Source organism: Molossus molossus, unplaced genomic scaffold (assembly GCF_014108415.1).
Source record: "Molossus molossus isolate mMolMol1 unplaced genomic scaffold, mMolMol1.p scaffold_m16_p_13, whole genome shotgun sequence".
NCBI classification, from domain to species: Eukaryota; Metazoa; Chordata; class Mammalia; order Chiroptera; family Molossidae; genus Molossus; species Molossus molossus.
The window spans coordinates 36,832,096-36,858,572 of record NW_023425348.1 but is presented as its reverse complement, the minus strand read 5'-3'; the positions used below and the strand labels follow the sequence as shown (position 1 = coordinate 36,858,572).

Here is a 26,477-nt window from a genome sequence, read left to right as displayed (position 1 = left end):
ACTCGCAATAAAAACATTTTCTGGGGGGATCAACTCGAGGAAACCAGCCTAGGTGTTTTTGTTTGTGGATGTGGGAAGCAGCGTGCTGGAGGTTAATGGGTCAGTTCGGCGACTCCCTCCGCTCCGAGCTCCCGGGGCGACAGGCGGCCCAGCAGCTGGACACGCCCAGGCTGTCGGGAGCACCTGAAACTCGAGTGGCGAAGGGGATGGGGAGGGCCGAGAGCCTGCGCTCCTTTGGGCCCCCACCCCCGGCCGCCGGGGCAGGCGGGAGGGAGGGTGATGGATAGAGCCGGTCTGTGGCTCGGGGATTGCAGAGGGAGGGACGAAGAGGGACGGCTGAGCTTTCCCCTGAAACCGGTTGGGTTGGGCTTCGGAAATAGCCTTCCCCGGCCTACAGGCCTCCTTGAATGGGTTGTTATGGTAACAAATGACCGAACAGTCCCTTACGAACTGGCCAATGAGAGGGGCAGTGCTTTCCACCGCACCTTTGAGCCTTCGGCGTTGCGAAAGCAAGCGTCGGGGAGCCGAGAAGACGACGGTGCCCGGACGTTCTGCGGAAGAGCCGGAGGAGGGGCTTGTGACGTCGCCGGGGGAGCCTATCACGTCTGTCTTGCCCAACGGCTCCACCCCTTTACCGCACATTTCCCCTCCCCTAGCTCATTTCGCACGACGCAGCGGTTGGGAACACAGACATTTTCGGAGCTGGAGCCGCCGCTGCCGGCGCCATTTTGTGGCTGTGGAGAAAGAGGCTACTGTGGCGGCTGAAGCGGACGGAGATCACCCGTGAGAGGGCGGCGTTTCATACCCGAGGTCCCCCCCGTGTCGTCCCCCAACCCCCCTCCGCGGTCAGCATGTGGTGAAGCCGGAGCCGCGAGAGACCCGGGGAGAGGAAGGAGTCGGAAGGGAGGCGGGGTGTCGAGAGCGGCTTCAGCTTCAGCTGCGGCGGACCTCGGAGGGGGGCCGCGGCGCAATGTCAGAGCAGACGCCGGCCGAGGCCGGTACCGCGGGGGCCCGGGAGGACGCCTGTCGGGATTATCAGTCATCACTCGAAGACCTGACCTTCAATAGCAAACCGCACATCAATATGCTGACCATTCTAGCCGAGGAGAACCTGCCCTTCGCCAAGGAGATCGTCTCTCTCATCGAGGCCCAAACCGCCAAGGTTTTTATACACCCCGCAGCCTCCTATTCTTCTAATACTCCCTGATTTTAGTGTTAGCCTCATCCCAGGTCTCGCTTCCATCCGAAGGGGGACAGTGTTCCTCCTCTCCAACCCTCCCCCTCCAACTCTGGCTCGGTCTTTGGCCCAGGCTTCGAGCGTGGGCCTCTCTCGGGGGGGAGGGCGAGGGGAGGGTAAAGGGTGGAGCCCCACTTCCGCTTACCAACTCCTATCTAGGCCACCGCATTGTATATCCCGACACACGCTTTGAAGAGAGCCCTTTGGGGAGGGGGGGACTTAAAGGCAGTTTGTGGTGTGGGGAAGTAAGAGTTAAAAGCATTTTAAGCCCCTGGGAAGGTGGGGAGTGGTTCTTCTCCCACTTTCTCCCCAGTACCCTTTTGGGTGATTGTGCTGTGTGGATTGGAAGGAGGTGAAGGGGGACCTGGGAGCGAGCTGTTGGTGGGTGGGAATAGGGAACTGGCCCCGAGTGGAGCAGCCGCTTGTTAGGAGCCCAACATGGCGCCTGCAAAGCACATGATGCAAAAGGGAAGAGAGAAGAATCCATTCCCTGCCAGCCAGGCAGCTGCTCACACCCGTCAGCCCCATTTTGGGGTGGGGGCGGCTAGATACAACTTTCATTCTCCTATCGGAGTGCTTTATTTGTCCCCTAAAATGGGAAATTGGGGTTGAGGGTGGGGTATGGGTTGGGGGGGGAGGAGATCTTATCCAACCTGTAGGTGGAGAACTGGCCCATTGGGTAACAAGTACTCGTAGTTTTTTTGAAAAGTTCAGTCCCTCCTCTTCCTTTTCTCTTTTTTTTTTCCTCCCTTCCCTGATAGTGAAGACTTGCTTTTCTTCACCCCTTGACAGAAGTGGTCCTTTGCCACCCTGTATTTCCCTGTAGTCCTCTTCTGTGGATTCATGTGGGAGTGATATGTCACTGAAGTAAAGTTTCTGTTAAACTTGGTTATCGTAATGAGTTTTACTAGCTTCCCAGCACTTACTTTTTAAGTTATTTTTCAAGCTTGTACTTATGGTTTAGTTTTTTCTAGTTGTTAGTGATTGAAATGATCAGGATGAGCCTCCTTTTAGCAGAGTGAACCCCGTTAAAAAGGCCACTTTAACAACAACCACCAAATATATTGTTTAGAGGCGGTTTCTGTCTAGTGTAAAACTGAGTGGTCTGACTAATAAATGGTTTTGAAATGTGTGACTGGTATTATAAAATTTGTGAATAAAACATATAAAATATGTATTTGTCTTTTTTATTTACCTTTGTAAGGTGTAGAATCTGCTTCCAAGACTTATTTTTATCTACGTGGTTGTGTGTTTTAAACAAAAGTCTTTAAGTGACTTGGGTTCATTCTTTAGGTTCCATCCACTCTTGGGTAAATCCGTTCACAAGATACACGGTTTCAGGTGGTCCTTTCATACCTTAATTTAAAGAGGAGAAAAAGTAAGGGTTTTTTTGTTTTTGTTTTTAAGGGCCCAACAAGTCTGTCATGCTCAGTCGGGCAGCCAAAATACAAACCTTCATTCTCCTTTTCCTGTGAATGTCGGTGTGAAACAGCTATTCTTTTTTTTTTTTAAAGTATGAGATTTAAAAAGGAAGTATTCCTCATACTCGACATCCTTTTTATTAATACCACAAACATGTTGGACATGAAAACTTAGTTTTTGCCTTGTTGAAGGCTTGACATTGAATGCCTTTTTAAAAATGAAACCACCTGCGTTTAAAAAAAAAAAAATAACATTGACTTAAAAATCTAATTGACTAGTATTTGGGGGGGGATTACTAATATTCCACAGAGCCTAATATTTAGCAGCTCAGGTTGTCACTCAGAAGTTTCTTTGCTGGGTTTTATGGATCCTGAAGATCTTCGAGAAGTGAAAAGTAAATGCTGAATATAGTGGTCACATTAAAACTTGTGTTTTTGTATGGCTACACAGAGTGGTGAAAATAGATGGACTATTTGCTGATAAAAGACAGCTAAATTTTTTTTGGCACACGTTTCCTGATTATTTTTGTAAAGCCAGATTGAGGAAAAGATGTAAAAGTCACTTTGGGGAAATACCTTAATCAGGGTTGGGATTGAGGGTGAGGGGAGGGATTTTCTGTCATTTGGTAGCAAACTGGCTTGGTTTTGTGTTTCTAGAGGTGGATGTTTGTGTCCTTATTCTCTAGCATCTCAGCATTGCTAAACTTAAGGATTCACACCTAATTTGACTCCTCCCTTGAGACAGTAGTAGCAAAAAAAAAAAAAAAAAAAAAAAAATTACATACAGGATTCACTTGTGCAATAAAAAGTAGCCTACCGAACAGAATTTGGTTTTCTAGAGAGCCTGTTATTTTCATAAGTACCACAATGACTAAAACGGTGTAAAACATGACATGGTAAGATAAAGACACAGCAATAAAGCATTTGACATGTTGATTCTTAATTTACCCACATGCAGTGGCCTTGTGAACCCTTTTATTAGAAATACCGTAAATTTTTTTCATACAAGATTATTTATTCAAAGGTTTCCTTAGCCAACTTTGGTGGTAGTAAAGGTTATCAGAAGCAAGAGCACTTCTACACACTTGTATGGGCAATTGGTTTTGTGAAATATGGAATTGTGTACTGCAGAACTGTGAGCCTACCCTAGCTACAGGTAGCTATGGGTAAGTGTTGTTCAGGGTTAAGATTCCTATACACATGGGATGGGTAAATGGGGGCGATTTTTTTTTTTTAAATCATGGTTTCTCCTGTGGAGTTGGATTTAACACTTAGTTTATATGGTATGTCTTAATGCTCCTCGGCAAATCTGTGAACCTGCTGATGCTTTCTGGAAACTTGCTGTGCCTTCTAAAAGCCAGTGATGGGTAGGCATTCCAGTCGAACTGGGGCAACATTTGTTTGCTTTGGAAAGGGCCACCTGTATCTGCATCACCACACTGGCTCTGCACAAATTTAGAACCCCTGGTTTGTGCATGTCAGAGGAAAAATATTTCGACGGAGAGTCCATGCTGTGAAGAAAATCTTCAGGACAAATCCTGGTTTCCAGAGTCAAGTTCAACCTGATTTACATGACTCAGCGGCTGCTCCATCCAGTTTTTCTTGTATCAGTAACAACTTGCACTTTCCTGCAAGTTTAAAAGTGTTTTTTGCCATTAACTTCATATGTGAAGTATACTTAATTTCTTTGTACATTGGGTTATAGAGAAGTAATCCTAATGCTTTTACAAGTAACAAAAGCTTCATAGACTTTTAACATATAAAATATGTTTATGGAAATTAGAGTTTCTGCCAAAAGTTTAAAAACTTCATTGAGTCTAGGTACATACACCATTATAACTTAATGTGGGTCACAAAACTTATACATGGATTGCAGAAAATATCCCCCTCTACTCTTTGGTCATTTATAACAGGTCTTTACCATATGAACCTGAAATTCCATTGAATACTAAATGAGTATACTAGAGATTAAGGGTTTTCTTAAATGTGATTTTGAGCTTATTTTGTATGCTCAACTAAAGATCACTGTAAGAAACGAGTACTTGATTGACCACAAATGTTTCATAAACGTTAATATAAAATTATCAACAAAAATAGAGGTCTGTATTGTATGTTTAAAAACTCACTTTTAAAAGTACTTTGATGGCAGTTCATTATACTAAACTTCTCAGTTTCTTTTTATTCAGGCTCCTTCCTCAGAGAAGCTTCCTGTCATGTACCTTATGGATTCTATCGTGAAAAACGTTGGACGAGAGTATCTCACTGCCTTTACTAAAAATCTAGTTGCAACATTTATTTGTGTGTTTGAAAAGGTATATATACATTTAGAAACATTTGAATTAAAAAATGTGTTCCTGATTAAATAAATACTTGCCTTTGTGTTGGGTTTTCTTGGGTGGTGAAATACTTTATTCTCTTTGACATTTACAAGTACCATGCTCAGGTTAGTCTTTTGTGTTAGATTTTTAGTGAAGGTTCTAGGGGTTTTACATTACCCATTCAAGACTAAGATGACTTTGCTTTTAGATGGGCAAAAAGTTCTGCAGCTATCAAGCAAGATGTTTCAGATTTCATTGTTTACATTTCTGTTAGGATGTTGGCTATTCCTGTCTGAAAAAAAAAAAGTATAATTCACCAGTGTTTCAACCTGTGATTGATGCCTGAAACTTTTGATTTTATTATTTTTCCTGGACATGTTTCCACTTATTACTTTGTTGAAGTATATTTATTTTTATGAATGTTCTAGGTATGTGTGAATAGTGAACTAATTATTTGCCTTAGGTTATATTGAAAATACTTTTTACCCTCTTAGTGTTCAGAAGAAAGGCTTGTTAGTTCTATACCTAGAGATTGTACATTGCTTTGATAACATTGTATCTGGTAGTTTGGTAAACACAGGTATTCTGTTGAGGAGGCCAAGGGATTTGCTGAAGTAATCATCTTCCTGTCAGGCTTTATCTTTCACACTTAGCAAAAGAACATTTATAAGATATTTAGGTTTAGAGATTGTTTCCTAGTCAAAAATTGGTAGTTTCTATATTTTAGATGTATTTGTTGTGTTAGGAGAAAAAACAATTGTTGGACTTGGAGAATTGGGATTATTTTGAAAGAACTATTCTGTATCAGATTTTACTTGTTGGTTAGAACAGAAAATGCAGTTGCTACTTCAGTAATTTTTTTCCTTTAAGTTCCTAGAGAAAGGACATACTGCTAAATATATGTAGAAGAAATTTGGAAAGCTGTATTTCAAATTGTATTAAGGAACTTGTTGATCATGTATTGTACACCTTTGCTAAATACTGCTTACCTGGGCCTGTAGCATTAAGGAGAGTTAACTTTGCTTTATAGAAGTTGGGAGCTAAACCAACCTCTTGGTTTCAGTTTCAGTGTGTTCAGATTCATTTGGGTGTTTGTTAGAGTACGTTTATTGAATCCAACTGGGCCTTATCACTACAGTTGATGAAAATGACCTTGTAAATAAAATTATCGAAAGACTTGAATGTAGTTAAGGCTTTATTATCCTAAAGTTAATACCCAATTCAGTTTTCCTAAGTACTAGGTTTCTCTGATGGCTAATTTTTAAAAATTGTTATTACTATGCCCATCATAAGCATGAGCAATTAAGTTATATAAAACTAAAATTCATCAGTAGGTAAGATTTTGAATTTTAATAATTTGGTTCCTTCCACACCACAAATAGCTTGTTTTTAGATATCAACCATATTGTATTGCAGAAGATTGGTTTGGTTAGTGAGAACTTTTGTCTTAATTTTAACTTTGCCATGTAAATTAAGAAATTTAGGCCATTGGGTAAACTGTTTTCTAGTTTTATGTTTTTGTCCAGAGTAAGAATAATAAACATTAGGAATGCTATATCAAGCCCTAAAATTTGGAACATTTTGTACTTCCCCCCCGCCACTGGGCCTCTTTCATTTGGTGACAAGCAAGTACAAGAAAGTCCATTTGTGATTTGTTCAGTTATCTGTCTTTTGCACATCTGCATTCTAGCCAGAAGGAACTTTTGAGGTTTTTCTGAAGCACATGAGCATCTGTGGGCTCTATTCTCTTAACAGTAGTTCTTTTTTGTTTCAGTAATCTCAAAGCCAGACTTTCCTGTAGACTTGTACTTTTAAAAGTGCAAAGACTTGCCTAGTGGTTTGCTTTCATGAAGGCTAGGTGATGATGACTAATTTTTCTAATTTTTTGAGGGAGAATTAATTTTACATTTCCAAACCAAATATATCATGAGTAAGTTCTTACTGTTGTGTGTATATATATATTTATGAATGAGCAATACGTGTGCTATATGTGAAGTAGAACAGAGATTGATGTAGCTTTATACTTAATATTTAAAACATTCTATAGTAACTTAACAAGCCATAGAATTGTTCTGTTGTTCTAGGTGGATGAAAATACTAGAAAAAGTTTATTTAAGTTACGTTCCACATGGGATGAAATATTCCCATTGAAGAAACTTTATGCCCTGGATGTCAGAGTCAATTCATTAGATCCTGCTTGGCCTATTAAACCTCTACCCCCCAATGTGAATACATCTAGCATCCATGTGAATCCTAAATTTTTAAATAAATCGGTAAGTTTTACATGAATGGTATATACCATAATTTTAACTGTCAAAATTTGACTTTTCTAAAATTTCTTGCCAGAAAGAAAATACCAAGACGATCCTGTGTTGAAACAAATTTGTCTCTTCAGGTTCACAGTGCATTTAAAAATAGATTCTGTTTAGGTGTTACATAATATACTTACTTGATTTTAAATTCCTGAAAAGCTTTTGTGTGCTTTTAAACATGATTGGCTATTAAATATTATGGATGGTATTAAGAGATAAGCTCATAATTTTTAGTTTCCTCTTAACTTCCCTTTTAGCTGTGATACATAGTTTTTTAACAAATAATTTTCTCTTATAGCCCGAAGAGCCTTCAACACCTGGTACAGTGGTCAGTTCCCCTAGCATCTCCACTCCTCCAATTGTTCCTGATATGCAAAAGAATCTTACCCAAGAACAACTAATAAGGCAGCAGTTACTGGCAAAACAAAAACAGTTGTTAGAACTTCAGCAGAAAAAGTTGGAGCTTGAACTAGAGCAAGCTAAAGCACAACTGGTAAGTAGAGGAAATTTATATTTTAAATATTTTAATCATATCTTCTGATAGAGAAGTAATTATTTTGCATTTGAATTTTATTAATGTTACTTTTATTAAGTGTATTTTCCCACTTTTATTTCACAAATTATGGTGTATTTGTTAGAGCAAATTTTTATATTCTTAATTGTAAAATTCACTTGAATATAAACTGTACACTATTTTCTTTCAAGTACTTTTCTATTAGATTGCTGTCTTCTAAGATAACACCTTAGTTGTTTTTTTTTATCCTCACCTGAGGACATTTTTCCATTTTTTATTCAGACAGAGCGGGAGGGAGAGAGAGGAAGAGAGAGAGAAACATTGAACGTGAAAGGGATACATTGAGTGGCTGCCACCCACACGACCCAACCAGGGCCGAGACAAACTGCAACCGAAGTATATGCCCTTGGTGGGAACCGAACCCTGGTCTCTCTGGACCACAGGCCGACGCTCTAACTGCTGAGCCAAACCGGCCAGGGCAACACCTTAGTTTTGTTAACAATTATATAATATGGATTTAGCATCCATCAGTTCCAATATGGTAGGTGTGTTGTAGTGAATTTTTGCAGTCTTCAGTCTTTTATGAACTTATGTTTCATGAGCAGAGCTCAGGTACCTAGAAGCCAACAAAAAAATCTCACAAAATTAAGGACTCTAGGAAGATTACATGTTTATATGTACAAATGACCTATACTAAGTTATTTTACATGGCACTTAAGTTTGTTTGAGAGAGGAGGTACAGGAAGGCAGAGTTTTATAAGTTTATTACCAGTGCCACTTCTTCCATTCTACCTAGAAATTATATTATAAAACCCCAAAGTGTAAAGGACTAGTACGAAATAATAGGGCACATAAGTATATGAACTTTCTCTTTTTACTTTAATCTCCACTTACACATTAGAAGTATACAATGTAAAAACAGTATTGAATTAATGGATTTATTGAATAAACTGTATTCTAGGTTTCAGTTTCCTGATAAGTAATTCGCATGTTTTAGAGTATTAACATGAACATTTATTTACTTTGTATTTCAGGCAGTTTCTCTTAGTGTTCAGCAAGAGACATCCAACTTAGGTCCTGGATCTGCACCATCCAAATTACATGTTTCACAAATTCCTCCTATGGCAGTTAAAACTCCTCATCAGGTTCCTTTGCAACCTGAGAAAAACCGTCCAGGTCCATCCTTGCAAATTCAGGATTTGAAAGGAACAAACCGGGATCCCCGTCTTAATAGGATGAGTCAACATTCTTCTCATGGAAAAGATCAAAGTCACAGAAAAGAATTCATAATGAACACATTAAACCAATCTGATATTAATAAGACAAGTAAAACTATACCCTCTGAAAAACCAAATTCATCAAAACAAGAAAAAAATAAATCAGGTGAAAAAATAACCAAGAAAGAACTTGACCAATTAGATTCTAAATCTAAATCTAAATCTAAATCACCATCACCTTTGAAAAACAAATTCTCCCACACAAAAGACTTGAAAAATCAAGAATCTGAGTGCCCAAGGGTGTCTGATATGAGCAAGAGAGATCCAAGATTAAAAAAACATTTTCAGGATAAGACTGATAGCAAAGATGATGATACAAAAGAGAAGAGAAAAACTGCAGAAAAGAAGGATAAAGATGAGCATATGAAATCATCTGAACATAGACTGGTTGGAAGTCGAAATAAAATCGTTAATGGCATTGTACAAAAACAGGATACAATAATGGAAGAATCAGAAAAACAGGGAACAAAACCAGGGAGATCAAGTACTAGAAAGCGATCAAGATCAAGATCACCCAAGTCTCGGTCACCAATTATACATTCTCCTAAGAGAAGAGATAGGCGGTCACCCAAACGAAGGCAAAGGAGCATGTCTCCAACCTCGACACCCAAAACTGGAAAAATGCGCCAATCGGGATGTAAGCAGTCACATATGGAAGACTTTATGCCACCTTCCAGGGAAGAAAGAAATGCTAAGAGAAGTACTAAACAGGATGTTCGAGATCCGAGGCGAATAAAAAAGACTGAAGATGAACGACCACAAGAAACTGCCAGTCAGCATTCTATAAAATCAGGCACTGAACCAAAGGAGAATATAGAAAATTGGCAAAGTTCCAAGTCTAACAAACGATGGAAATCTGGTTGGGAAGAAAATAAAAGGTAGGATGTTTACATTTTTAATCGAGTAGAATAATGTGTACATTTAAAAATATAGAGTTAAAATAATGCTTTATTTTCTCATTTAATGATAACTTTATGGGTTAAAATTCCATTATTATTACTATTTCAGAGGTAAGAAAAGTGGAGTTTAGAAAGATTAATCTACCTAAGGCTGCACATCCAGGACATGCAAGAATTAGAAATTATCTCTCATTTTCCTTACTTCAGATCATGTATTCTTTTTTTTTTTTTTTATCCTCACCCGAGGACATTTTTCAATATTTTGTTCAGATAGAGTGAGAGGGAGAGAGGGAGAGAGAGAGAGAGAGAGAGAGAGAGAGAGAGAGAGAGAGAGAAACATCCACATGAAAGGGACACATCGAGTGGTTGCCACCCACAGGACCCAACCAGGGCCGGGGACAAACCGCAACCGAGGCACACGCCCTTATGGGAACCGAACTCGGGTCTCTCTGGTCCACAGGCTGACGCTCTAACCGCTGAGCCAAACTGGCCAGGGCAGATCATGTACTCTTAATCATTTGATTAATTTTTATGATTATGTATATTTATTTTAACTAGATTTTTTGAAAAGAATTTTAAATATGGTCAGTGTTTAAAAATTTTTTATAAAGTAACATACTGCTTTTATGGTTTCAGCTTACAACAAGGTGATGACCATAGTAAATCTCCTCATCTAAGGCATAGGGAAAGCTGGTCAAGCACTAAAGGAATCTTGTCACCTCGAACCCCAAAGCAGCAGCATCGATTAAGTGTAGATGCCAATCTTCAGATTCCTAAAGAGTTAACTCTTGCAAGCAAAAGAGAATTGCTTCAAAAGGTAGTTACCATGATCCTATGTTATTAATCATTATTGTCTTTGTCGAAATATTTTTGTAAGTCCTTTTATATTTAAAATACTTGATTTTTTTTTATCATCCCATGCAGACGAGTGAACGTTTAGCATCTGGTGAAATTACACAGGATGAGTTCCTTGTTGTTGTGCATCAAATTCGACAGCTATTTCAGTATCAAGAAGGTAAACATAGATGCAATGTACGAGATAGTCCTACAGAAGAAAATAAAGGTGGATTAAAAAAGAAACCTCTCTTATCTGATGCTGAATTAACCTACTATGAACATAAAGCAAAACTGAAAAGGACACAGGTTCAGCATTCATTTCCAAGACTTGATCTCTTAGATCCTGATATTTTTGACTACCCTTTGACTGATGCCTTGTTGTCTGGAATAGAATGTGAGCCATCCAAAAGTAAACATGCAAGTAGGAATAGTGGAGCACAGTTTGACAGAAAAGAACAATTTAGTGAAAGAGCAAGACGTCTTTCTCCTATATCTGGGAGTCGTACTTATGCTGAGAATCTTTCACCCCATGAGGGCCGGAGAAGACATGACGAGCAAGTCTCTGCTAAAGGTAGAAAGTTAAATCAGATTATGCCTATTGAATCACACAACAGTGAAGGGAAAATGAACAAGCTAAGTGGGGATGGATTTTTGTGACTGTTCAGGCTACCTTTTCTGTTTCAATTTGTTTTTTCCCTCAGAGGGAAGGGAAGAGAACTAATACTTAGAAGGCCAATTGTGTGTCAGGTACTTTACTAGGTTCTATATATGTAATCTGATTTAATCCTCACAACGACCCAGTGAAATATATATTATTCTCATTTTACAGATAGGAAATAAGACTAGAGAAGTTAAATAACTTGCTTTCAAAGTCGAATAATTAGTAAATTGACAGAATGGGGATTTTTTTACTCAGGTGTGTCTGACTTTAGGGGGGCATCCTTTTACCTGCTGTTTGATGTTGTCTTTTCCCTCTCCTCTTAATAAATTGAGATAGTTATGGATATTTTTGGATAGACATTTATATGAATATAGGAAGATTTTAAAATAATTTTATATAAATTCAGATTCAGGGAAAATAATTTTTTTTCTCTTTAAAAGGTGTACGAGAAGAGCAGAGATCACCATTCAATGATCGTTTTCCACTTAAGCGTCCTAGATACGAAGATTCTGATAAACCATTTGTAGATAGTCCAGCATCACGATTTGCCGGCCTTGATACAAATCAGCGACTTACAGCATTAGCTGAAGACAGACCATTATTTGATGGACCTAGTAGGCCGTCAGTAACCAGAGATGGCCCAAACAAGATGATTTTTGACGGACCTAATAAATTAAGCCCTAGAATTGATGGACCTCCTGCACCAGGTTCTCTTCGGTTTGATGGGTCACCTGGACAGATGGGGGGAGGTGGCCCTTTGAGATTTGAAGGACCGCAAGGTCAGCTAGGAGGTGGGTGTCCTTTGAGATTTGAAGGTCCTCCAGGACCAGTAGGGACACCTCTGCGGTTTGAGGGGCCAATTGGTCAAGGAGGTGGCGGTGGTTTTCGCTTTGAAGGTTCCCCTGGTCTTAGGTTTGAGGGATCTGCAGGTGGTCTGCGATTTGAAGGACCAGGCCAGCCTGTGGGTGGTCTCAGGTTTGAGGGTCATCGGGGTCAACCTGTGGGTGGTCTAAGGTTTGAGGGACCTCATGGTCAGCCTGTGGGTGGACTTAGATTTGATAATCCTCGAGGTCAGCCTGTAGGTGGACTTAGATTTGAGGGAGGTCATGGTCCATCAGGAGCTGCAATCAGGTTTGATGGACCTCATGGTCAGCCAGCAGGTGGGATCAGATTTGAAGGTCCTTTGCTACAGCAGGGAGTTGGAATGAGGTTTGAGGGCCCCCATGGTCAGTCAGTAGCTGGTATGAGGTTTGAGGGACAACATAATCAACTTGGTGGGAACCTTAGGTTTGAGGGTCCACATGGTCAACCAGGGGTTGGGATCAGGTTTGAGGGACCTTTAGTCCAACAAGGAGGTGGAATGAGGTTTGAGGGTCCTGTACCAGCAAGTGGCCTGAGAATTGAAGGGCCTCTGGGTCAAGGTGGTCCAAGATTTGAAGGTTGTCATGCTTTAAGGTTTGATGGGCAACCAGGTCAGCCATCACTCTTACCAAGATTTGATGGATTACATGGACAGCCAGGTCCTAGATTTGAAAGAACTGGTCAGCCAGGCCCACAGAGATTTGATGGACCACCGGGACAGCAGGTTCAACCAAGATTTGATGGTGTGCCTCAAAGATTTGATGGTCCACAACACCAGCAAGCATCAAGGTTTGATATTCCCCTTGGTCTTCAAGGCGCACGATTTGACAATCATCCTTCACAAAGGCTTGAATCAGTTTCTTTCAATCAGACTGGTCCGTATAATGATCCACCTGGCAATGCTTTTAATGCCCCATCCCAAGGACTGCAGTTCCAAAGACATGAACAAATATTTGATTCACCTCAAGGACCAAATTTTAATGGACCACATGGCCCTGGAAATCAGAATTTCTCAAATCCCCTTAACAGAGCTTCTGGACACTATTTTGATGAAAAGAATCTTCAGAATTCTCAATTTGGAAACTTTGGCAATTTACCTGCTCCAATGGCCGTAGGAAATATTCAGGCATCTCAACAGGTAAGACTTATTCTAAAGTTATGTTGTGTGGAGATATGTGCCATTTTTAATGTTTCTAGGGTTTGAGGAAGGTTTTCAGGAGACAGTTTTATTTATAGATTGGGAAGTTTTTTGTTTTTTTAAAGATTTTTAAATTGCTTTTTAGAGAAGGGCGGAGAGAGGGAAACATTGATTGGCTGCCTCTTGTATACCCTGACTGGTGATGGAGCCTGCAACCTCGGCATGTGTTCTGACCGGGAATCAAACTGGCAACCCTTTGGTGCATGGGGCGATGCCCAACCAACTGAAACACTGGCCAGGGTGGAAAGTTCTTTTTTTTTTAAACTATGTTTTTATTGATTTTTTTTAATGTACTTAAAACCCCACCTGCTAGGGAAGTGGGAAGAGTCTTGGGCTGAAATTTGCAATTTCAATCCAAAATTGATTTTAGCTCTTCCAGTATCTAGAGAAATCTCTCTCTCGCACACACACTTTTTTCTTTCCTTTCTTAAGTAGACTGTACTTTATAGAGTAGTTTTAGGTACACAGCAAAATTGTGCTCTGAGGTACAAGCTATTTCCTATATACCTCTTGCCTTCACACACGCATAGCCTCCTCATTATGCTTTTGTTTGTTTTGGACTTCAAAGCTAGTAAAGTATTGTAAAATTGTGAGGATGTTTTATAGGTCTCTGCTACATTTTAGAACTGTGAGCCCTGATAAGCTTTAAAGTAACCATGCAGCTTGTTTTAGACTGCTCTTTAAGAACTTCCTTAGTCTGAGTTAAATCAGAAAATCAAATTGCCCATGCTTTTATAGTTTGAATCTTTCTCTTCCTCTCTTCCTACTTTGTAACACCTTTCCAGTCCTTCCAGTCAAATAGAATTATTTGACACTAATATCAACACAGCAAATCTGTGACTTGCCTCCCAAATGTATTCATTTTATCACCTAAACATGTATAGTTACCTGTTGGTATTCTTTTTCACTTGGTCTGCATACATTGTAAAATGCATTTTGAAATAATTTTTAAAGATTCAGTTGATATTCATTTAATGACTACCTCTTGCCAGCTGATATTCCCCTGGGCTAAATTTACTTTTTTTCCATGTGCTGACACTTTCTTACTAAGACAAAATCATATTATACTAGAAACATTGCGTGGAAGAAAATATAAAACCAAAAGAAAGATTTTTTTAAAGCACATTATAAGCATTATTGATAGAAAGGAGTCTTCTGTTTGGTAGTTAAAAAAACAATTGTCCTGCCTAGTTAGATTTACTCTATAGTATGTTCTTAAAAGCAATGCTACTGTTACTGACAGATACTCTGGAATGGGACTTGACCTAGTCTTGCTTGCTACATTATACTGAATTGGTGGGGTTCTCATTGATACTGAATAAGGCTTATGAATGGATGTTTACATAGCAAAAACATGTAGAAGTTATACCTCATTCTGGACTACGAATACAGTATTGGTATGCCTGTTACAGTACTTTTTTTGTTTTTCAACATTCCTTTGATGTCTTTTACAGTCTATTTGTAATCCAAAGTATGATGGCCAAGTAAGATGATCTCAAAGGAGCTCAGGTTGCCAATTAAAACAGGCTTTTGACATCTGTGGTCAAGTCAGGAGTTCTGGTCTCACTTTTGCTGTTAACTAGCTATTATGACATCTCCGGATGTCAGTTCTTCTATTTGTAAGTCAAGTGATTTGTGTAAGGTCACATAGCTAGTTGTTGGCTACCTTATGTTTTCATGGTATCTTCAGCTTTTCAAACAGGCTTCACATCCATTCTCAGTTCTTTATAATTTTATAAAACAGATTCGGGAAGGTATCGTTCCTTTTTGTAGAAAGCCTAGAGGTGAAGTGACCCAGTCAAGTTATACTCGTAAATATTTAATCATAGAAACCAGGCCTTAAGATGCCTGTGAATATTTTTATGTGATAAGGTATGTTAAATTTTTACTTTAAATATGGAAAGACTGTTCTTAGAACCAAAGTTTCTCTTAAAGGTTCTGACTGGTGTTGCTCAGCCAGTACCATTTGGCCAAGGACAACAATTTTTACCAGTTCATCCACAAAATCCTGGAGCATTTGTTCAGAATCCTTCAGGTATGTATGTACTTTCTGAACATTATATTTTTCAAAAGACAACTAATTATTGTCTATTCAGTTTTAGAAATTATATTTTTTGGAATGTTTTGTTCTCTTTCTGAGTTTGTTTACATTGTTGAGGTGCATTGATCCTATTTACAACAAGAGATGGTTAGCCAGGACTAGTAAGTAGACCATTAGAAAGAGGAGGAATGAAGCCTATTGGGTGGAAGCTGGAGGGTGGGGGAGAAGTGTGACACTTGTATTGAAATGAAATAATGACAGACCTCAGAAATACCAATAATTTGATAAATCTTGAGTTTTTGTTTTGTATGTATGTGTGTGATGATCCAGTAAACATAAAGTAAATACTAGGGACATTGCCTTATAAAGTTGATTCATTCATATGTCTTTATGGGCACTCAAATAATAATTATACCCAACATTGTTAAAAGAGTAGAAAAAAACTTAACGTGATTCCCTAGCCAGGTGCCTAATACATAAGCATCTTTATTACTTTGGGGTGAAGCGTAACAATATTGATAACAATAACAATATTGGATACAAGGGCTTTAAATGAATTTTAGTTTTAATATGTGAAATATAGGAAGTATGTAAATTATGGTGGTTTATAAAATAACTGCAAAGTTAATGTATTAAGAACTACTAGCCCAACCAAATTATATTTTATTTTTGAATCTTCAGAAACATGCTCTGACATGGCACTAGTTTGCAAATTTAGGGAGTTGTCCAAAACTTCTGAAGTAACTAGGGAAGTCCTAGCCAAGTTCTAGTTTATGCATTAGTTTTTAAACTGTGTCATCATAAGAAATTCGTTTGGTTAACTTGAAAGCTTTTAATTTCTAGGTAGACCATTAGGATTAATTAATATTTTTTTGGTGTCTTTGTAATGAAAGGGAAGGAAAGAATTTGTAATCTCAAGTCAGAAGACTAGGCTTAGAATCTCCACTCTGGTTTTTCACAGATGGGCAGGATATATGCAAATATCCTTTCTGGGTTCAGTTTCTTCATCTATAGACAGAATGTAAAAGTCAGTATTTGCCTAGGAAATTTTTTATAAGATAATCAAATGAGATCATATATGTAAAAGTATTTTGTAACTTGTAAAGTGCTATAATAATGTATTTTCCTTTAGAATTTAGTTTTTTTGTTGTTGAGTAGAGAATTTGTTGTATTGCAGTTGGTGTGCAAAAACTGCAAAACATTTTTTAAAACAGATATTGTATGTAGTGCCAAACACCTTAGTGTGTTATAACAATTAATGCATTTAGTCCTTATAACAACCTTAGATAGGAACAGTTATTATTACCCTTCTACAGGTAAAGGAAACTGAGGTACAGATAAGCAGAATGTGGGGTTTCTAGTTAGACTTTCAGGAGTCTGGTTCCATAGTTCATGTTTTTGATCACTAAACTTGGCCATTTGAAGACATGTAAATAGCTAGTTATGCCTCTAAGACATAAAAATAGCTAATTCTAATAAAATGTAAATGTTTAATGTGTGAAATGCTATTATAATTGATTATTGAGGTTGATTCAGACATTTCATCAGACATTAATTAGCCTACTGTATCCAAGGCATTGTGCTAAGTGTGAAGAGTATGCAGTGGTTAAGGGCAGGGATTATGTGTATTATAGATGCAAATTGAATTTCTTCTCGTGAAGAGGAATTTTTAGTGGTTCACAACTTTTTCTAGAGGTGTAGTGAGATGCATAATAGTGACACACAAATGCATTGAAATATTTTTATACTTGAAAGGATCATAATTAGATTAGTACTTAATAACATATGTAATTGAATTGATTCCTCACCAGTGAGTTTAAGGAGAAGATTACTGATCTTCTCCTTGTCTCATTTATTCAAATCATTGAAGTTTTAAGTTTATGTCTGTTTTGCAGTAGTCTGAACTGCTTTGCAAGGGCAATGATTCTGCAAAGGTCAGAGGGGCAGGTACACTCTGAGCCACATGGCTTATCACCTTGTATTAGTTCTCCTGGGTAGTCATGGGTATAGTGGGGAAGGAGTATTTCCACTTAGGCTTTGGGTATTTATTTTTCCCCAGTGTGGTTAGACGATGAGGAATAGAAAATTAGATAGTTGGAAATAGAGGTGATGTGCTGCATTGTATAGAAGGAAGTATGAGTGTGAAGTATCAGTGTTTTTAGTATTTGTCCTAGAATATATTTTTTAAGAGGTGATGATTTGCTTATCACGAAAAAAGTTCATTTTAGGAGCTTTTGAGATAATTTACACTTATCCTTAAGAGTTTGTAAAATTTATTGTTGATAGGACATCTTCAAGAAAACTTTGAAAATGCTTAGTACAATTTATATCTTTTAAGTTCTGTTATTTTTTTAAAGGAGCCCTTCCTAAGGCATATCCTGATAATCATCTCAGTCAGGTGGATGTAAATGAATTATTTTCAAAACTGCTAAAAACAGGAATTCTCAAATTATCCCAGCCTGATACAGCTACAGCACGTAAGTATCATCTGCACAAAGCTCCATTAAGTTATAAAGATGTATATGATATACTGTAAGTTAAGATAAAAGTTCTTACTAACAATACTTAAATTCTTAGGGTATACTTCTATGTTTTGAAAATCTAATAGAATTGGTTCTTTTTGTAGTGGACATTGTTTTCATTTACTAACATTCCTGCAGATAATGTGTAGACTTTTTACTAGCTATTCTGTTAATTTAGTTTTAAAAAATAATCTGAATCTTCATGAAGTAAAATTTTGTGAAGACTGACTTTTAAGTGATCAAAGCTAGTATCACTTATCAAAATAAAGACTTAATTGCATCAGGGCCCTGACTGGTTAGGCTCAGCAGTTAGAGCATCGACCTGAGGACCAAAGAGTTGCAGATTTGATTCCGATCAGGGGTACATACCTTGGGTGCTGTTTGATCCCTACCCCTGGTCAGGGTCCTACAGGAGGCAACCAATTGATGTCTCTCTCTCACATCGGTGTTTCTCTCTCTACCCTTTCCTCCCACTCTATCTGAAAATAAATGGCAAAAATATCCTTGGGTGAGAATTAAAAAAAAAAAAAGAATTGCATTAGGTTTCTTGGCCAGTAAGTAAATATAAGATTAGAAGCACTGAATAGACAAGATGGGGTTCTCTATTGCGTATAACACTATAGTATTCCCCTATAAAGAATACATGGAGAATGGTATTGAGAAATTGGTATATTTCTTTTCAATTGAAGAAGTAAATGAAGTTGCTGCTCAGCCTCCCACTGAAGAGGAGGAAGATCAAAATGAAGATCAAGATGTTCCAGATCTTACCAATTTTACAATTGAAGAATTGAAACAGTATGTATTATAATTTTCTTCTTAATTTTCTAAGATAAAAAGGACAATGGCTTGACTAACAGTGGACATTATTATTGGTGCTATTAATTTTACCCTTCTTACAGCTTTTAAAATTTAGGAAGCCTGTTTTCTTTTTCTTTTTTTTTTTAAATTTTGTAAAATATAAATTTTAGGAAGCCCGTTTTTAAATGCCCCTTTAAAATATGTCTTCACAAATATTTAGGCTGAAAGGCTACCCCCAAATTTCGATTTTTTCATATCCGTGTTTGGGTACAACAAATACAGGGAATGTAAATATTAGGTATTAATAATAACTTGCCTTCCTTTTTATCTTCATTTTCTCTTAGTTCTCATTTTTTCTTGATTGATATTCTTATGCTTTGGGGATTAAGAAAATTAGATTTTTATTTTTATTTATATTTTTTGCTTATCAATAATCACTTTATTAGTTTTTTAATTAATTAATTTTTGTTACAGATATTTCTCCCTTTTCTCCTACTGATACCCATCTCTCCCTCCCTCCCCGCCCTGTCCCCAGCTTTGTTGTCCATGTCCATTGTTCATGCATACATGCATATAAGTTCTGTGGTTTATCTTCCCCCCAACCCCCTCTTCTGGGGATTGCCAGTCTGTACACCACTTCCACGTCTCTGGGACTACCCTGTTCCTCAGACTGTTGCGTTCATTATATTCCACAAATAAGTGAGATCATGTGATATTTGTCTTTCTCTGCTTGGCTTGTTTCGCTTAGGATAATACTCTCCAGGTCCCTCCATGTCGTCTCAAAGATAAGAGATATTTCTTACAGCTACATAGTACTCCATAGTGTGTATATACCACAGCTTTTTTATCCATTCGTCTACTGATGGACATTTGGGCTGTTTTCAGATCTTAGCTATTGTAAATAGTGCTGCTGTGAACACGGGGGTGCATATATTCTTTTTGATTGGTGTTTCAGGCCTCTTAGGGTATATTCCTAGAAGTGGGATCACTGGGTCAAATGGCAGTTCAATTTTTAACTTTTTGAAGTAACACCATATTGTTTTCCATAGTGGCTGCACCAGTCTGCATTCCCACCAGCAGTGTACTAGAGTCCCCTTTTCTCCACAACCTTGCCAACACTTGTTTGATGATTTGTTGATGGCGGCTGAAAATTAGATTTTTATAATCTAGTATATTTCAAAAAGTTTTTAAAAATCTATTTTCACTTTATAAGTAATAAATTTTTATTGTGGAGAATTAGAAAGTACAAATAAAATCAAGAAAATAAAATTACCCACAATTCCACTTTACTGATTGTCACTCTTAACCTTTAATGCATATCTTTTTTATAGCTTTCTATTGCCTATACATTAAGAAAAAACATTTAAAACTATTTTATGGATTCATTATATCTTTATGATAATTGGTTTAAAAAACAGAAGAGCTGATGCTTTCCACCCTTTTAAAATAAAATTTTTTCAAAGTAATATTTTTACATAGTTAAAACTATAATGCAAGTCTTATCATAAAAGGCTTATAATAATAAAAGATGGCATCCCTTTCTCCTAGTACTACTCTTCACCCAGAGGCAACCATTTTTAACTCTTTTCTATGGTTTTTAGCATTTACTTTTCTAATTTTTGTACACAGTACATACATGGTGGGGCAAAAGTAGGTTTATAGTTGTGAGTACACGAAATAGTTCTTGTGTTATTATTTATTAGTTATTGTATTATTTTCCATAAAAACAACTGTTAAGACTGCTTTTTGTCCCACCCTGTATTTTTCCAATTTATCATGTTTCTTTTATTTTTAAAATGAATTATTTAATTTTTTTTATTGGAGTGACATTGGTTAATAAAATGATAGGTTTCAGGGGTGATTTACCACATTTCTTGTTTTATCATGTTTAGAAGTCTTGACTTTCTGAAAGTGAAGATATAGCTAGCTCTTTTACTATTCTACCAACTTTCTCCTCTGTAGTTATATAACTACTTTTCATGAAATCATTCAGTATTAATATTGTGACTCTAAATATTTATTTTGTTTGCTGGTATACAAAGTACTACTGTACTGTCCTTTGCCTTATTCTACTATTTAAAAATTTGTTTGGAGTTCCTAACTGCCCTTTTCTTGTGAATTTATTTGGTCTGTATACTGTTTCTTTCTAACTAGGGAGCCTAGAATTAAAAAACAAAAAAGATTATTGCTGACTACAGTTTCCCATTAGTCTTCTAATTTTTCCTTTTAGTAATCCATATGATTATTATTTCTTCTGTTCCTCTTTCAGTGTTCTTTAGACTAGGGTGGGTCAGTTGAGTTATTGAGAACTTAAAAAATCCGGAGAGGTGAGCTCTAATTATTCTGCCATATCCACTGTTGTGTCCACCTTGATACTGAGACTAGACAAAGAACAGGCCAGTTATTGCTTTATTACTTAGCACATGGTCATTCTATTTTTAGCCAAAAGGAACTAAGTAATTGGGCCAGGTCTGTCAATAATAGGATAGATTCCATGTTCCAAAATTCAAGTTAAGGAAAGAGGGTCAGTAATATATATATTATTAGAGAATGATACTGATTTTTACTGAAATATTATTTTGTCATATAGTAAAGGCATCACCATTATTAAAATATAGAAAACTGAAATATTTGTAACTGACTTTTTAAATCCATTGAAAACTAAAGGTTATTTCTTTTTTCCAAAATAGACGTTATGATAGTGTTATAAATCGACTGTATACTGGTATTCAGTGTTACTCTTGTGGAATGAGGTTTACAACATCACAGACAGATGTATACGCAGATCACTTGGACTGGCATTATCGGCAAAATAGAACTGAAAAAGATGTTAGCAGAAAAGTCACTCATAGACGTTGGTACTACAGTTTAACAGTACGTAATCCATATGTCTCTGAACTGTCTTAGCTTTTAAATTCTATCATTCTAAGAGCATATTAGTTTAAATAATTGCTGAGATCTAACTTGTGAATGTTTTGAATATTTGACCCCTAGAATATAAAGGGTTTTTTAAATAAAAGAAATTTGAACAGTATGTATTTGCTTTTTGTTGAAATTAGAGTAGAATACAGTTTTCTTCTAGGCCTAAAATTCCAAGTTGCCATGACTGATTAAAAAAAAGTTTGTATCTAAAATTTATCTTGTTTAAATTTTTGTAGTTGTAACTCAAGAAGTAATGGAAAATTAATGTTAAGGTCTTAATTGTAATTAGTTGGTTTATGTTCTCTATTAGTTATGGGGCTCAAAGAGAACACATACATTTTAAAGAATATTAGAATATATGTAGAAGAAAGTACCCTTACCATTAAATAGCATTATATTGAAGATAGGCAGTAAACATTTAGGAACAAATGTAAATATTCTTCTTAAATCAACTTCTTTTAAGGACTGGATAGAATTTGAGGAAATAGCTGATCTGGAAGAACGTGCAAAGAGCCAGTTTTTTGAAAAAGTGCATGAAGAAGTTGTACTCAAAACTCAGGAAGCTGCTAAAGAAAAAGAGTTCCAAAGTGTACCTGCAGGGCCAGCTGGAGCAGTTGAGGTAAGAGGAGAATGTTACATTTTCTACCTCTGGTTATGACGCTCCCTTTAAACAAATAATTGTAAACATACCACTTTACATCCCTCAATTTCAGTGATTTAAGATTTCGTATGAGTTTTACTTTTCAGTTGTACTCTATGATCTGTCTTTGGGTTTTATAACCTCTGTATTTATTTATTTATTATTTACATAGTATCTGTGACTAACAGCAGTGAAATATTAGCTATTTTTGTATGGAATAATGCAAAATTCTTAGAACTTACTTTGTATCTATATTATATGTTGAACATTGTTTAAACTTTCAGGAAACTCAAAATTTTTCCTCCATTTAATAAAATGTTTATGTTTTTATTTAATGTGTTCTCTCAGTAAATTTTATTTCATATGATTCTATTTTAGAGTTGTGAAATCTGTCAAGAACAATTTGAACAATACTGGGATGAAGAAGAGGAGGAATGGCATTTAAAGAATGCTATTAGAGTGGATGGAAAGGTAATTTTCAGTTCTTTATAAGTTGTTTTAAATTTTGTTTGTTTTTTGTAGGGGTAGCTTACCACTTTGAAAGAGAAATGTTTTTGTTAAAGGAATTTTGGAGGTACTGCAATTTAGTCAGTGTTTGAGTTGGAAGGGATTTTAGCAGTCATCTGCTTCTATACTCATTTTATGTAAGGGGTTGCATAACTAGGTAATGATGATCCCAGGACTAGATCTTCTGATCTAGTTAGGCTTCTTTCTGCCTAACCACACTTTTCAATTCTAAGTTAATATTTCATCATCAAAACTATTACTGTCTTGAAAACATACCATGCTATCTACTTAAATGTAGAAGCCAAGTTTAAAGAGCAACCAGAATGAAAATTTTTTTATTCATTTATGTGAACAAATGATTTTTGTTTCCTTTCCAGAGATAGTTATCTTTTGGTTTAAATTAGAAAAGAAAATCTTGTTAGAATAGCCATTAGAAATGAATATACATGTGATTACCTACTTATTTTCTTTTTGTTTCAGATTTATCATCCATCATGTTATGAAGATTATCAAAATGTAAGTTCTTTTTGGTTACGGTTCTCATTTACATTAATAAATTTTGTTATTTTTTGCATCAGAGCATTGTTATTTTGATCTAATTAAGATAGCGAACTGTTATTGTTTTGATGTAGCATTTAGGTTCACTAAATATTGGTGCTAGATTGACAGAATCTGATTTAAATTTTGAAATTTCTGTATTCTTTGCATTCTATTCACTTCAGTCTTGATGTCTTTTATTAGAGTGCTAGTCATAGTTAAATGTGAGGGAAACTGAACGATGAAAAGGATCATGGTGGGAATAGATTTGTAGAATTATGGGTAGCATTTACGGCTTTTTTTCTTTCATACTTCACTCAGCCTTGTAATATAGGAATCGCTTTTACATGATTGCATATGAAATCTGAAAAAGACATCAGTCTGGTTCCCTTAGATATTCAAAAAAATTTTGTAGAGTGACGATCTTTTAAAATCAGACAATGGAACACATTGCCTTACAAATATTTGTTCCATGGGTTCAAGAGGCAGTTTGGTAGATATGTATAGGTCATCGAAAGATTAGACTTTCTAGGATGTTTTGAGGGTTTGTGAGACTTCTAAAAATCCTCTGATTGTTTGAAATTAGGAGTCACAAAAACTCTAGGACATATGTACGGGTTACCATTTGTGTGGGGTAAAATATAGAAGCATGTCTAATCAACCTCTTCTGGCCTTTTTGGTTACTGCTTTTCTTAGCTTATTGCTTATTGTACATATTAAATGCTTAATAGTCTGTCTTTATGACATGTTTTCTGGGGAATCAGATTATTTCTTTTGCATTTGGTACATGTATGTTTCTTTGCCCATATAAGTATCTTAAAACTGTCATTTAATGTGATACTTTCGAAGTTTAATCAGTACTTATATATAGGGCTTTTCATTTTGTAGACATCTTCATTTGATTGTACACCATCTCCCAGCAAGACACCAGTTGAAAACCCTTTGAATATTATGTTGAACATTGTCAAAAATGAATTGCAGGAACCCTGTGAAAGTCCCAAAGTTAAGGAAGAACAAATTGATACCCCACCAGCTTGTACAGAGGAAAGCATAGCAACACCCACTGAAATTAAAACAGAAAATGATACAGTCGAGTCAGTTTAAATAAAATGAGAAAGGTATGTTTTTCTTTTTTAAAAAAGCTGCTGTTTGGATCTAGGAGGTGAAGAATTTTTTTATGTATATATAGACATATCTATATAAATTGTCTAGCTGAGGCAGGGCCTTCAGCTATCATTTGGTTAATAAATACATTTTAGTATTTGCATATCCTACTGCCTGCACAGTTTCAGGTGCTTGTTGTGTGAAAGTTCTGTAGATGTGTGCAAATTTAACAAAATGAAATTGTATGTGTAAAAATGTACGATTTTCACTTGTGAAACTGTAAATTATAAATAAAAAATATTTTTGCTATTCATGGAGTGTAATATTTATGCACACCATCAAATAAAGACAGTGTTTCTGTACTTTTTATTGGGTGAAAATGGAATTAAACAGCAACCTCAGCATAAGATTTTTTTCTGGTAGTTCCCATAATTAAAGCAAGGTCTAAGTTAGTTTTATCCTTTAAAAGGGGGTTGTGAGAGAGCGCTGCAGGACTTTTCTCAAATAGAAAAGCCAGATTTGAAAAAATGTAAAAAACAATGGGACATATTTGCACATATATACATATATATATATCTCCAGCTATAGAGAACCGTCCAGATGTCCATTTTTGAAAAGTACCTAATGAAGCAACTTTTATTATTTAACTTGGACACTGATGCCATCAAACAATTAACAATATATTTAAGTACTAAAGCTGATTTTTGTTTTTTAATGACATTTTTCAAATTTGTCATGATTTAATGTGGTGGACATATTTCTATTTTGAGTTACAGGGGAATCTGTAAGAATGTTCATTTGAAACATGGTTAACCTTTTTCATTTGTTGGTTTTGACTTAATTAGATGGATACCATGAGATGTTAATATTCATACATGTAATAAATAGAATGATGAAGAAACTTCATTTGTGTCTCTTTATTTCTTGAATGGCTTTAGATTGTGACTTCTTTCATCAGCTTTAAAATGTGAAGTGACACTTAGAGCCAGGTACTCTGAGATGCAGCATTAATCTTTTCTGCCATCTGTTGGAGGAGATAGGCATATAAAACAAAATTTAGTTTGTTGAGCACTTAGTAGGCATTGACAAACATTTCACATATATTCTCTAGTACTTAGAAATAATCCTACATGGTAGATGGTATCCCCAGTTTACAGGTGATATTGAATCACCCACTTAAGTGTAGAACAAGAATGTGAACCTGGCTTTGCTTTATTTTAGCCCACACTTTTTCTACAATTAAAAAAAAGTTCCCTAAGATAAATGCTAGGATAGAAATATGCACATTAAACTTCCTGGAGATATATAAAGCTTTGTAAAGGTGGTGATAGTTGTCTTGGAAGATAACTAGCATTGGAGACCACCACATTCATGGGAAGGGTATCTATGGAGAATGAACAACATGTAAACATGTTTTCAAAAATTTTTATATGGTTAAAACCCAGTAACTTTGAATTGATTGGTCATGCTAAGGAGTTTGTGTTACATTGATGACCATGGGAGCCACTAGAAATTTTAAACAAGTAATATTCTAGTCTGCATGTAAGGTTGGCTTTTTTTAATAAAAAAATCAAGTGAATAAAATTTTAAAGAGATTTTCAGCCCTGGCCAGTTTGGCTTAGCTGTTTAATAAGACTGTTGGCCCGCAGACCAGTGGGTCACTGGTTCGATTCTGGTCAATGGCACGTACCTCGGTTGTGGTTCATCCCCCGCCCTGGTTGGATCATGAGGGAGGCAACCAGTCGATGTGTCTCTCTCACATTGATGTTTCTTTCCCTCCCTCCCATTCTGTCTGATGGTAAATAGAAAAATATCCTTAGGTGAGGATAAAAAAAAAATTTTTTTTCAAATGCTATAGAGGTCCAGTAAGA

General features: G+C 36.6%; 1 protein-coding gene across 6 annotated transcripts; it reads left to right on the top strand.

Moving 5' to 3' along the window:
* Window positions 1-660: 660 nt before the first annotated feature.
* PCF11 (PCF11 cleavage and polyadenylation factor subunit) lies at window positions 661-25,507 on the top strand. Of its 6 annotated transcripts, none has more exons than XM_036259452.1 (16): window positions 661-1,162; window positions 4,845-4,970; window positions 7,061-7,249; window positions 7,587-7,781; window positions 8,837-9,957; window positions 10,615-10,795; window positions 10,903-11,386; window positions 11,917-13,475; window positions 15,471-15,570; window positions 17,934-18,053; window positions 18,788-18,893; window positions 21,587-21,770; window positions 22,282-22,437; window positions 22,837-22,929; window positions 23,446-23,481; window positions 24,484-25,315. In XM_036259452.1, exons 1-16 carry the CDS (start codon window positions 971-973, stop codon window positions 24,604-24,606), a joined length of 4,965 nt encoding a protein of 1,654 aa, XP_036115345.1. In that variant the 5' UTR covers window positions 661-970; the 3' UTR covers window positions 24,607-25,315. The 6 variants fall into 6 exon arrangements, with proteins under 6 accessions (XP_036115345.1, XP_036115344.1, XP_036115349.1 ...); XM_036259451.1 differs by having other exon boundaries at window positions 24,391-25,315; XM_036259454.1 differs by having other exon boundaries at window positions 674-1,162; window positions 10,903-10,993; window positions 24,391-25,507.
* The last annotated feature ends 970 nt before the right edge of the window (window positions 25,508-26,477 follow it).